Source organism: Acanthamoeba castellanii, assembly GCF_000313135.1.
Source record: "Acanthamoeba castellanii str. Neff unplaced genomic scaffold scf7180000084633, whole genome shotgun sequence".
Classification (NCBI taxonomy): Eukaryota; Discosea; order Longamoebia; family Acanthamoebidae; genus Acanthamoeba; species Acanthamoeba castellanii.
In genome coordinates this window covers 34,941-47,425 of record NW_004457651.1, presented here as the reverse complement: position 1 = coordinate 47,425, position 12,485 = coordinate 34,941, and the positions used below count along the sequence as shown (strand labels likewise).

Here is a 12,485-nt window from a genome sequence, read left to right as displayed (position 1 = left end):
GAGCCTGGGAGGATGCATCACCTACCACCCAATGCACACTGCCATTCAGAATGCTGTAGACAATGGTGTACTGGTAGTTGCTGTGGTGGGCAACAAAGGTGACTGCAACCTGGCCACTGAGGAGCTGGCGCTGTCCAAATCTCCACCAGCACTGATGACCTGAGCACCATCAAGAACGCCTACTTCAGCAACATGAACAGGGAGGTTGATGTCACGGCGCCCAGCTGGCAAGTGTGGAGCACTATTCCTGGTGGATACGTGGCCTACAGTGGTACCTTGATTTTTCACCTGCTCCTCTCATCCACACCTTGTTAATAATAATATTCATAGGCACATCAATGGCCTCACCACATGTGAGCAGGTTTGCAGCGCTGCTCTATGACAAGTTCAGGATGCGCACACAGCAGGTGGTTACACCAGGCATGCTGTTTACCATGGTGAAAGCATGACCATGGACATTGACAGAGCTGGGCATTGATGACACCACCAGCGCCAGCTTAACCACCTTCTACCCCAACATCCCCCATAAGCAGGACAGTGAGTGGATCTTCCCAGAATTCAGGGTGGGCATGCCTGACATTGCTAGGGCTGGTCCTGCTCCTCAGATTTGTGCCGATGCAATGGCCTTTGCCCCCCCACGCTGGTACAGTCTCCTCCAGTCTAGCTCTACCTTTCTTCTTGATGTACACTCACCTCATGCAATTTCAATTGCCTTGTCTAGGCCAGAAGAAGACTACCATCAACCAGCTGGGTGCCTGATGAGGAAATCACAAGAATCCTCCTCAGCCTTCCACTGGCCTTTGCAGACATTCCTTACTTGCAGTGGAAAAAATAAACACTTGACACAATGTCTGAGATAGATATTTCCCCTTGCTGGCAAAAAGGAGGAGTTCTTATCTTTATTGCCCCCCCCCTAATGGAATTGGACACTACATTGTCTCATAAAAAGAAACAACAGTCAAAAAATCAGACAACACACCAGCTAGGAGAAAGATGGACAATGGAAGAAGGAACAAGTAACAACAACAAGATGGAGAAGGACATGGAGTATGTTTACAGGACTTTGGACATGGACCAGGGGAAGCAGCTGGAGGCCAAGATCAACAAGCTTGTCAAGAGCCTGCTCATGTACAACCTCAACATCAAGATAACTGGGTTCTTCCCCATTGTGAGAGAGGAATGGCCCTACACCCTAGACATCCTGGACTGGAAGGGAATTGACAAGCCACAGTTCCTGGGGGAGCTGTGTGGACTTGGTGCTTTGGAGATGACAAACAAGGCCAAGGCGTGGTGGGGAGGCAAGATGGAGATGATGTGCCAGGTTGACAGGGATGACTACAATGATGAGCTGGAGTGGCAAGGAGACATTCTGCATTTCACATATATGCCTCAACATATTGAGGTGGACAAGGTCAGCTTCTCCATTCACAGCAATGGGCTCCTCCAGGGCAAAGGAATGGTACACAACTGAGATGGAGAGCTTGTGCTCTATTGCCAATTCCTTGATGGCATTCACAATGGAACAGCGCTCTCCATTGTCAGGTTGCTCTACCTCTTTCCTGTGCTGGACCCAAAGTTAAAGGAGCCTCCTTGTCCACCCAGGAGGTTCAACACCTACATGGATTGGAGCACATGCTCATTTGTCAATGATGGACAATACAAAATGGACATGTACAGGAGAATGTGCACCTGAAGGCCTACCTCAAGAAGGTCATGGCTGAGAAGAAGAAACGCCAAGAGGAGCTCACTGCCACTGTCAAGACTAGTGCACAATGAATAAACTACCACCACTATCATATTTTGTATCCTTTGTTATTATGCCTTTCTCATATCAGGAAAAATAGTAAAGGAAGGTATCTCATATAAAGAAAAAGAAGAGGAAATCTGCTTGTCTTGGTGCAGTTTGCTGATGTGGCACTCCTCCAGCAACAAACGTCCCCCCTCCCCCCCAGTCTGGCGCGGAAATATTGTCGACTTGTTTACACATTCTCAGCATACCTTTAATTTAGAATTTAATTGTAGTTTTTCTAAATTGTTTAGTTTAAGGGCTTAAATAAAAGGAGAATGCTGACACAGTGGAGTGAGTGGGCAAACACATTCTGAAAAACAAAAAAACAAACAATAGCGGCAGAGCAGTGACAACAATGCAAAGTAGAGGGAGTGGGGGAGGCAGTATTTGAAACAGAAGACAGAGATCACATTCATCCATCAGTGGAGGGGGCAGCACTTCAGCGATTGCCCCCTTGGACGCACTACTCTCTTACGATTTGGTGCCCATGTCAAGGAAGAGACCATGCAGAACGAGACAAGAGCAAGGGTGCAGGGTGGCGTTGGTGGCTGGCGGGGGCACAGTCACAGCCCTTTTGGGCGAGTTGCAGCATTGGTTGTTAGGAGGCCTTTTGGACAACAGCAGCGCAGGGGGATCACCCTTACACACAGCAAAGGTATTGAACACACAAAGTGGTGGGGAAATGCCAGTGTACCAGTACATGTCCCAGTCAGCACTCAGCACAGCCACAGAGTGGGCGAACGTGTGGGCTACTATAGTGTTGTCATTGTCAGCCTCATGTGAGTAGTGGACCTGCATGCCCAGCCAAGCAAACATGTCACTGAACAGGCAATTGACACCCTGCGGGACTCTCCTGTGCCCCACCCTTACTTCTTTCTCTTCACTTACGCCATTTCCTCATAACCTCCTCAGTCTTGCAGCAGTCATCGATGAATACCTCAAGTGTCCAGCCAGACTGGCGGGCAGTGTTGACAAACAGCCTCACCTCTGTCAAGACTCCCTGTGGAGTGGGCCACACGGCACGTTTGCCCCTCAACTTGAAGAATTGGCTGGTATAGTTGAGAACAACTTTTGAGGCCATTTGGGGCGGGGAGCTTCAACTCTTTCTGCATCTTCGCCTCCGGACCATTCATTGCCACAAAAATCCGGGTACGAAAAAAGGCCATTCCGCTTTGTGGTAGCAGGTTGCAGCAGCCGCCGCAAATCGCGCACAAATTGTACAGCTTTTATTCTTGCGCGTTGGATTTGCGCACGGCGCATGCACAATTGGTGGGGGGCCGCCTACATGAAAAAAACACTAAGTCCATTAGGATAGACCTGAAATTATTATTTCCATTCAAACCCATAGCGTTTCCGAAAAATGATATTTGGCGCTGCAGCCACCTTAGCAGCCGCCGCCTTTCTCGGACTTTCGGAAAGGCGCAAAGGTGGTGGAAATGACACGCCGGCACTCGGCGCCAGAAGCTTCTCGCGCCTTTCTCCCGAAGCGGAGTATGAAACGCCGTTTTCGCCGCTAAAGACAGGACCGAGGCAAATCGAACTTTTCCCAGTGCACAGGGGTAGGGCAAAGTCAAGCGATGGCGCTCCCCAACTTCGCCAACTATGTGCTGCCGTTTTGGTTCTCGCGATGGGTGTCGCTGGCGGCGGGCGTCTACCTCATGATACTTTCGGGCTCATTCTACCTGTTCTCGGTCTATTCGAGCACCATCAATGTCATCTTTGGCTACACCACTGCGCAGACTAACTTAGTTGGCACCCTCGGCAACGTCGGTCTGTCCTTCCCCTCCCATCGCTCCCTGCCCTTTCCGTTTGCTTATCCTCACGCGTCGATGCCTGCAGGCGGTTTGTTCAGTGTGCTGGGCGGCCTGTGGCTAGATCGCTTTGGGCCGCGGTCGACAGTCATCATCGGTGGCATTATGAGCTTCGTGGGTACGAGATCATCGTTGCACGAGGTGACCATAGGAAGGGAATGACCCATGTTTTTGCTGACGCGCTCGCACTGAATGCAGGCTACTTCCTGTTGTGGGCGGCGGCGAACTGGTTCAACACGATTCCAAGCTATGTGCTAGGCCTTTTCTCTTTCACCTTAGGCCAGGGCAGCTGCTGGATCTACAGCGTCGCACTCAAGATCAACACTCAGAACTTCCGCGCAAAAGATCGAGGAAAGGTACGGATGATGCTGTACTGATGTGGTTGCTGCTTAGTCTCGTTATCTGCATCGATCGGATTGCTCTAACCAGCGCGTTTCCTAATCCTTGTCTCTCTATCTTTCCACTCTTACCGTTCGGCTGATGTCACGCTATAGGTGGTGGGCTCGCTGATCTGCTTCTTCGGTCTGGGTTCAGGCGTGCTCACGGTGCTTTACAAAGCATTCTTCGGTAACCATGTCGTTACCTTCCTGCTCTTCCTCGCCATTTTCATTGGCGCGGGCTCTATTATCATCGGAATCTTCATCAACAAAGTTCCCACGCCATTTAGTGACGCGGTACGGGGACTCTCCGCTTTTTGCTTGATACCAGCGCTTCTACCTCGCACTCTTCCCGCACTCAAGCGCGATGTTCACTCCAGGAAATGGGTCTCATGAACCGAGTTATGTTCGTCATTGTCATGGCCGTTGTCCTGGCTCTCTACCAAACCGGCGCGTCTTTGGCTGGTGGTATGCTAATGCCCTACATTCATCTTTGTATTTTTATGCATTTACGTTGTGCTGATCAACTTGCGCTTTGTCGGAACCTGATACACCACAGGCTTGACCACTGTTACCCCGCTGCCATTTGGCATCGCCTTGCTCGTCTTGATGTTGGGTTTCCTGCTAGTGCCGGTCAAGACCGGACCCCTGGTCTTCTTCCGCAGTCGGCTCGCCGAGGAGGAAGGGAAGGTCGTAACAGATGGAATTGCACTGATGGTGAATGATGACTTGATGGAGGCGAGCGACGATGACCTAAAGAGAAGCCTCCGCGACAGCAGTCTAAAGCCCAACAGCGATCTCGAGGATCTGAGCCTGCTTCAGGTTCTCAAACGCCTCGACTTCTACATTCTCTTCGTCAGCTACTTTTTGTGTACCGGTCCTGGCATCACTGCCGTCAACAATCTCGCTGAGATGGTGTTCGCCAATGTCAAAGTCGAGCCCGACGTCACTGTGCGTCTTCTCTCTCCCTGTTCTCACCAACAGACTTCTCATACGACAGCACGCTCCAACGCTAGCATATGACTGACGCTTCTTACTAACACAAACCACGACAGTACCTGCTGCACAACGTGCCGGACTATCAACAGATAACAATCTTTGTCGCTCTGTTCTCCACGTGCAACATGCTGGGCCGGATGGCAATGGGCTGGATCTCGGACTGGGTCACGACACGGTTGGGCAAGCCCGCGCGAGTGCTGTTCCTCGTCTTCTCAGCGTTTCTGATGGGCCTCGTCCAGCTGTGGTTCTCGTTCGCGAAATCCGTATGGCTGCTCTATCCGGGCGTCATCGCGCTCGGCATCGCCGGCGGCGGTGTATTCTTCTGCGTGCCCACTCTCACGATCGAGTTCTTCGGCTTCAAGAACTTTGCCACCAACTTTGGCATTATCAACCTGGCTGCCGCTGCCGGCAGTCCGGTCTTCTCCACGCTGATTGCCGGCATGCTCAACGATCACTACAAGGAAGACGGTAACTTCCTCACCGTCGATTACGAGGGCGGCCCCACCACGTCTCACTGCAACAACAAGTTCTGCTTCCGGTACTCCTTCTGGGTCAACGCCGGCGCTTGCGCCATCGGTGTCGTCCTCTCCCTGTGGCTGTGGCACCGCCGAATAACCTACGAGCGCGCCCTTATCCACCGCCGTTAGAATTCGCACGAACTGGCCAATAGCGAGTTGCGTTTGATTTAAATAAACATCATTTGAGGAAATTGTAATTTTTTCAAACACATTAATAAAACGCACATCCTCGAATGTGTGTGGGTGCCAATTCGCAGTCAACCTCGGCGCATGACCTTCGGTAAGAGGGCAGAGTGAAGCAGGGAATCCACGTGCTTCCTATCTGCGAGACACGGAGAGAAGAACGCCGTGAGGCATCGGACAGGGACAGGCGGACGGCTGGAGTGGCTGATGGCAGCAGAGGAGGGGCGATCGGGTGTGTTTTAGTGTTACCTCCTCTCTCCCTACAGTTTCCCTTATACCCTTCTTTCACCTTCTCATCAGCACCTAGCCTAGTCGACGTGCAGGCGCCACAGCTCGCGGCAAAACTTGGATGTGTAGCCCTCGCGCGTGTGCATGTTCAGGATGTTGTCGTTGACCAAGACGTCGCCCTTCTCCCAGCCGATGCGCAGGCACACGCGCCAGTCGTACAGCGCCTTTTCGACGGCCGTGCGGATGCTCAGGTCCGTCGCCTTGTCCGTGTCCTCGATGCTGATGCGCGTCTCCTCGAAGCGCGTCCGCTCCTGCGGCCAGTCCTCGTGGTACCGGATGCACGGGACGCCCGTCTCCGGGTGGTCGACGACGAGCGGCAGCTGCCCGAAGTGCGACGAGTCGAACGACTCGGAGTCGACGCGCCACTTGTAGGGCCGCAGCTTGTCGACCGTCCAGCCGCCCGTGAGGTTCGCGAACAGCAAAGGACTCGTGGCGAACAGCGTGCGCCCCGTGCCCTTCGGCGACACCGTCACGGCCGTGAAAATCTGGTAGTGCGGCGGCGTCGACTCGCCGTTGACCATCTTGAACAGGCCGTCGTAGTGCATGGGCATGGGCTCGGCGGACAGCACGTTGTTCAGCCCCGCCGTATTCTCGCCGCCGTCCTTGACCTCGAGCAGCTCGCCGAACTTCCACTGCATGATCTGCCCCATCTCCCGGCCCTTGGCCAGGAAGGCTTGCCGGTCGGTCGTGCCGTCCAGGCCGCGCAGGACCACAGGGGGGATTGTGGTCGGACAGTTTGCGAACAGTCTGCATGTCCGCGGCGCTGAAGGGCGTGCCGGCCGGGAACTGGATGAGCAGGCCGCACGGGTAGGTGTGGTCGACGAAGGCGCCCTGGCGGGTGAAAACATCGTACAGCGCACTCTTTTCGCGGTAGCACCACAGCTGGCCGTCCGGCTTGTAGACGGGCTCCAAGTCGGAGCGCTTGGCGACCTCTTTGCGCGTCATGGGCCGCAGTATGCCGTCCAGCCCGCACGTCATGACGCTGTGCCAGGGCGTGATGGGGTGGTCCTGGACGTTGGGGATAACGGCGATGGGGATCTTGGTGGCGGAGTTGGCGGCGTGGATGGAGAGGCGGACGGAGTGCGGGAAGGACTCTTTGACGCAGGCGGCGTAGCACTGGTGGGTGGAGAAAGTTTGGCGAATGTTTGCATGGGGATCCTTGGTGTTTGGTGGTTTGGTTACTTGGTAGGTAAGGGGATTTTGTTGTCGTTTGGGCTCACCTGTCCGCGCGCGATCATCTTCTTGGACACCTTGGACACCTCCCGCTTGAACGCGTTCCGACTGGTGGAGGACTGCCGCAGGTCGCGGGACAGGTACTTGAGGTAGCCCATATACGTGGCCTTGACGCTCTCGTCATGGGCGATGTGGCTGTTGACGTCGTACCCCTTATCGACGTACGTCGCCATCAACGTGTCGCGCACCAGCGGCGCCACCTTCTCGTAGCTGGCCGTGTCGTGGTAGTCGAGCAGCTCGACCGGCAGCTTGGCTTTCAGCGACGGCATCATCGAGAGCCGCGCGAAATGTATGCTGTTGCAGGAAAGGTCCATGGTCATTTGGCGCAGGCGCTCGCCGTACTCATGGACGGTGGCGTCGGGCACGCCGAGGAGGTCTGGGGGGTGTTAGTGTGTGATTCAGTTCGAGGTTTTCGGGAAGGGGGACGTACCGTTATACACGATGCCATCGGACACGATGGTCAGCTCCGCGCCCGGAGCGTAGACGTCTCTTATGTTGTTGCAGAAGCCCTGGAGGTGCAGCAGCGCAACTTCCTCACACTTGTCCGGCAGCACGCCGAGCACCTTGTCGACTTTATTGGGCGACTTGAAGGGGAAAGCAGGGAGAATGAAGGAGACGGGCTCTTTCGCTTCGACGGCCTTCTGGATGAGCGGGAGGATGGTTTCCCGGCACTGGGGGACTATGGAGGAGTCAAAGGGGGAGGCCTTCAGGCGGTACGACTCAACGACGGACAGGATGGCGTCGGCGGTTTGGGTTGCGATCACCATTTTTGTATTTGGGTGAAGCATGGTTGGGTTACGGGGGAAAGACTGCAAGCGGGGTGAGCCACAAGCTGGTGGGTTCTTGTCTACAGACGCCAGACAGACACAGCGCTCTCAGACGGGGGAAGATGACAAGAAGATATCGACACGGAAAACCTCTACCCCGACGCGCCGATATGTCCCTTATGATTCTTGACATTCCTCGCTTACGTCAGCGGAACTTTCCCAGTACGGCCTCCCGGGGTGTGCACCTGCCGACGTCAGTCCCAGCGTGTTTCCCTCTTTTTCCTATCCGTGCTAGCACCAATACACATAGTCGCGTACTTCACCCTCGGCGCCCCTGCACTGCTGTCTGCTGTGTACCTCGCAGCTTTTTTACCAGCACCCACTGACCCATTGTCCTGCACGCCCACTCTCAGCATACGTGTGCACTCTGAATTCTTCCACCATGTCCATCAAGGAGATCTATGCGGACGTCACCATCATTGGAGGTACGCCCGGCGCTGCAAACCTCCACCAAAACCGGACCAAAACAGGACCACTGACTCCACTCTCTAGCCGGCCCTACTGGGCTGACCGTTGCCCTGCTGCTGCGCCAGCTAGGCCACTCGGTTTTCATTGCAGACAAGGCACCGACATCGCTGCCCGTCGGCCGTGCAGACGCCCTCAATGCACGCAGCCAGCAGACGCTCGAGGTCGTTGGCGTGCTGGACAAGCTGGAGCCCAAGGGCCTGAAGTGCAACAGTGGGTAATCCCTTATCCACGCGAGCCCAATTCAGACACTGACTGTGCTTGGCAGCGAGCTCTACCTTCTCGGACGGCAACTTTGTGTCGCGGCAGAATGACTGGTGGGTGTCGCTGAAGAACACGGCGCGGCCCAACTTCCTCATGATCGGCCAGGCCGACGTAGAGGCCGCCATGCACTCGATGCTCGACATCACCTGCCACCACGGCCATGAGGCCCTCAACATCGAGGAAGTGACCATCGACGGCGAGGACTATGTGCGCACCACCTTCGCCGACAAGGTCATCGTCAGCCGCTACGCTGTCGGTGCGGATGGTGCCAAGTCCCTCGTCCGCAACACCCTCAACATCCCCTTTGAGGGCGACAAGCCCAACATGGTGTGGCACGTCCTCGACACCTTCATCGACACCGACTTCCCTGTGTGCCCGGAGATCATCACCTTCCAAGTTGCTGGTCAGGCCCGTATTTCGTGGATCCCAAGGTACGTTCTCTCCATCTTTCTTTTCAAAAAAGTAAAGACAATATAGATAGCACGAGAATTCAAACACTTACTAACCCTCCTCCCATAGAGAGCGCGGCATGGCCCGCTTCTACACCCTCCTCGAAGACAACTCCGCCGCCGACCAACCCCGCATCGAAGCCGAGATCCGCAAGTTCCTCGCGCCGTATCGCGTCGACTTCCAGCGCACGGAATGGTTTTCCATCTTCGAGGTGAAGGAGCGCGTCGCGCGGACCTACTTCTCGCCCAAGCGGCGCATCGCGCTGGCCGGCGACGCCGCGCACATCCACTCCGTCAACGGCGGGCAAGGGCTCAACACCGGGCAGGCCGACGCGTTCGCGCTCGCGTGGAGGCTGTTGCTCGCGCTTCAGGGCCACGCGACGGAGGCGCTGTGGCAGAGCTACGAGGACGAGAGGCGCGCGTGCGCGGTCGGCGTCATCGACGTGGCGGCGAAGCTGGTGCGCAGCACGGTCAAGACGGCGAAGGAGTATGTCGGCATGATCGAGAAGAACGCGGGCTACATCACCGGCATGGGCGTCGCGTACCCGGAGGGCGTGACGCCGCTGGTCGCCGGGACGGCGCAGGGGATCTTCGTGCCGGGCCACCGCGCGCCGGATGTGTTCCTGCACGAGGAGGGCGAGGAGCCGCAGCGGCTCTACAGCGCGCGCAAGTACGGCAAGTTCCTGGTGCTGTCGCTGCGGGGTAGATCGTGGGCGCCGCCGAAGGACGCCAAGTGGGCGGGCTTCGTTGACACGTGGGATGTTTCTGGTGCGCCGGAGAAGGCGCCGGAAGCGGACAGGGCGTATGCGTGCATCTCGAACGTGCCGGACAAGACGTCGGTCGAGGCGGGCGAGGCGGCGTTTGTGGTCATCAGGCCCGACATGTATACGGGATACGTCGGCGAGGATGTGCGTGGGTACCTCGGTAAGGTTTTTGCCTGAGAGGTGTTATTATGCCTTTCTCGTATCAGGAAAATAGTATACTATTAAAGGAAAGTATCATAAAGAAAAAGAAGAGGAAATCTTCTCATCTTTGTGCTGTTTGCTGATGTGGCACTCCTCCTGCTTTCCTAGGTAAACCAAGCATCAGCCTACTAACCAGCCCTGGGACTGGCGCAGACCAGTAGGCTCATAGTCTACAATAAATTTGTATTGGCTCCTTCAATATCTATTTGATTGTCAGGTTTACCTCAAGAGGTATCACCTGCCTTCAGGACGGGGAGTGGCATGTTTGGACTCATGCCAATGTGTGGTGGTTTTTGATGATGTGTTGACAATGACAACAACAAACGCACAGAGCACAAGGAAGAGACCACGTGGAACTAGACCAGGCACATCACATGCAACCAGCACTAGCAAGGGAATGGATGTGGACAGTGACACATTGGGTGAGGGAGGAACAGAAGAAGGAGAAGGTGATCCTTATGTGATGAGTCACCAACACATGGCTGGCAGGAGGAGGGGACCACACACATCATCAGAGAGATATGCAGCATGGAATCCCCAACCAAGGTACTTGGACTTTGGTCAACCAGACTTTTACAATGATTTGAACAGGCACTACCACATTGCCAACAAGGAGATGTTTGACATGTTTCCTTCTCCATCTTCCTCTTCATATTCCATGTGTTCTGCTGCTGATTGTGGAGGAGTGACGAGGGGAAGGGAAGAGGAGGAATGGTTGAGATCTCTGAGGGTGCTGTGCAGAATGGGCAGGGGCACTGAGCACAGAGAAGGTAGCAACAGTGTAGCAGAGGGGAACTATGGGAGTGAGGAGTTCTTTATGTGGGTCAAAATGCCAGCAAACAATCAAGGCACAGTGGCATGTCCCATGCCTGGCGATGTGATACACCTCCACCACCCAATGACAATAAGTTTCAGCGCAGCCTGTGTAGTGAGGGCATCATTCTTTGACAGCTGAATGAAGACCAGGAGGATAGTCATTTCAAACCTCAACATGACAGAACAGGGCAGGCCTTCACTTGAAAGCGCAAATGCCTACAAGGAGATAACAGTCAAACACCCCAGGAGGCTCTATGGGAGTTGATACAGAAGGACCAATGGACTGTTCACTTAGAGAACAAATGGCTCTAATAAAGCAATGGTAGCAACACTTGGTGCTTTTTTTTTAATTAAGAATGATGGTCAGGTGAGAGCACCTTTGTCCACTGTCACTGGATGGCGTCCATCCTCTTGCATGCCTCCTTCACTTCCTCCCATTTGGCATCTTGCATGGCGTACCAATTGTTGATGTACCACAGATAAGAGTCTTGCATGCCATTGTCTGAGCAGTGATAACACATTAACATGTCCTTCTTGCAGTAGGCCCACAGATTGTCCCTTAAAAACTTGGGCTTGCATGTTGTGTTGGTCCATTTGACCATGACCCCATATTCACATTCTGTACATTTTTGTGTGAACTTTGGGCAGCACTCCCAACACTAGCACACAAGCTTCCTTTCAACAAACAAGGGGCCTTGGTGTATCTCCTTGAGACACAGCTGAGTCTCAATCCTTCCCTTGGGCTAGAGCAGGCAGTTGTCCTCCTTGTTCTTGCATATCATGTGACCACTTAAGCTGCAAGGCTCACACAGCCATTTGCCCTTGCCTCTGTAATCCCACCCAGTCTCATCAAAGAACAGCTTCCAACAATCATCTGACAAGTCTTTGTTTTCCTCTGTCAGTGGCTCCTTGAGCACTCCATCACATTTAAACAGCTCCACTGAGCCACATGAAAAGCATCACAGCCAGATGCACTCACAGTGCCAGTCCAGCACATAGAAAGGGCAAAGGGCTCTTGACACCTGGCCCATCACCAACACTTCAACAGGGTCCAAATACTTTGCAATGTGTTGATGCATTTCCATGGGCAAATCCTCCAGCCAGCATTCTATACTACCTTCTCCTCTTGCTTGTCAGGGCAAAAATCTCTCCTCTTGTGTGGTGGAGGCGGTGGTGCTGTGCTGGGTGAGTCCAGTGCCCTGGAGTTGCTGTCACACTTCCACTTGTTGTTGTTATGCATATGTGTTGGGGAAGCAACAACAACAGCGATGCTCTTTTTATGTGGTCCCCAGCCAGCTTTTTAGAAACATTTGTATTTTTATTGGCGCACTGCATTTCTTTTTTGTGACTGCGGTCTTTTCTTTTTTTTTCTGTGTGTTTTCTCCTCTTGCTTTTCCGTTTGTCCCGCTTTTGCTTTTGTTTATTCTTTTATTCTCATTCCATGCCAAGCAAGCAGTGCCACAACACATACTCTCTTCTGCTGTGTAATAATACATGGACA

The 12,485-nt window shown here is 54.0% G+C and overlaps 7 protein-coding genes across 7 annotated transcripts in view; 5 read left to right on the top strand and 2 right to left on the bottom strand.

The window, feature by feature from the left end:
* Positions 1-163, top strand: part of ACA1_342900 (uncharacterized protein) — a gene marked incomplete at both ends in the record, with an annotated part of 509 nt that extends 346 nt beyond the window's left edge. Inside the window, one exon of the mRNA XM_004352632.1 lies at positions 50-163. Coding sequence (XP_004352684.1) covers positions 50-163 — 114 coding nt within the window. The remainder of the gene's footprint in view (positions 1-49) is intronic.
* A 29-nt stretch (positions 164-192) lies between these two features.
* Positions 193-759, top strand: ACA1_342890 (uncharacterized protein; the record flags this gene model as incomplete). Its single annotated transcript, XM_004352631.1, has 4 exons — positions 193-271; positions 370-437; positions 468-591; positions 722-759. The coding sequence occupies 4 exons, from the start codon at positions 193-195 to the stop codon at positions 757-759; spliced, it is 309 nt and encodes a 102-aa protein (XP_004352683.1).
* A 271-nt stretch (positions 760-1,030) lies between these two features.
* Positions 1,031-1,776, top strand: ACA1_342880 (uncharacterized protein; the record flags this gene model as incomplete). Its single annotated transcript, XM_004352630.1, has 2 exons — positions 1,031-1,459; positions 1,678-1,776. 2 exons carry the CDS (start codon positions 1,031-1,033, stop codon positions 1,774-1,776), a joined length of 528 nt encoding a protein of 175 aa, XP_004352682.1.
* A 1,590-nt stretch (positions 1,777-3,366) lies between these two features.
* Positions 3,367-5,623, top strand: ACA1_342870 (transporter, major facilitator subfamily protein; the record flags this gene model as incomplete). The annotated part of the gene is made up of 6 exons (XM_004352629.1): positions 3,367-3,718; positions 3,799-3,956; positions 4,095-4,145; positions 4,358-4,445; positions 4,537-4,928; positions 5,066-5,623. 6 exons carry the CDS (start codon positions 3,367-3,369, stop codon positions 5,621-5,623), a joined length of 1,599 nt encoding a protein of 532 aa, XP_004352681.1.
* Positions 5,624-5,985: 362 nt separating this feature from the next.
* ACA1_342860 (pyoverdine/dityrosine biosynthesis protein) lies at positions 5,986-7,965 on the bottom strand (the record flags this gene model as incomplete). Its single annotated transcript, XM_004352628.1, has 4 exons — positions 5,986-6,712; positions 6,753-7,081; positions 7,186-7,574; positions 7,629-7,965. The coding sequence occupies 4 exons, from the start codon at positions 7,963-7,965 to the stop codon at positions 5,986-5,988; spliced, it is 1,782 nt and encodes a 593-aa protein (XP_004352680.1).
* Positions 7,966-8,407: 442 nt separating this feature from the next.
* On the top strand, positions 8,408-10,144 carry ACA1_342850 (FAD-dependent oxidoreductase, putative; the record flags this gene model as incomplete). Its single annotated transcript, XM_004352627.1, has 4 exons — positions 8,408-8,450; positions 8,584-8,703; positions 8,759-9,185; positions 9,274-10,144. The coding sequence occupies 4 exons, from the start codon at positions 8,408-8,410 to the stop codon at positions 10,142-10,144; spliced, it is 1,461 nt and encodes a 486-aa protein (XP_004352679.1).
* A 1,229-nt stretch (positions 10,145-11,373) lies between these two features.
* Positions 11,374-11,586, bottom strand: ACA1_342840 (uncharacterized protein; the record flags this gene model as incomplete). Its single annotated transcript, XM_004352626.1, has 1 exon — positions 11,374-11,586. The coding sequence occupies one exon, from the start codon at positions 11,584-11,586 to the stop codon at positions 11,374-11,376; it is 213 nt and encodes a 70-aa protein (XP_004352678.1).
* Positions 11,587-12,485: the final 899 nt, after the last annotated feature.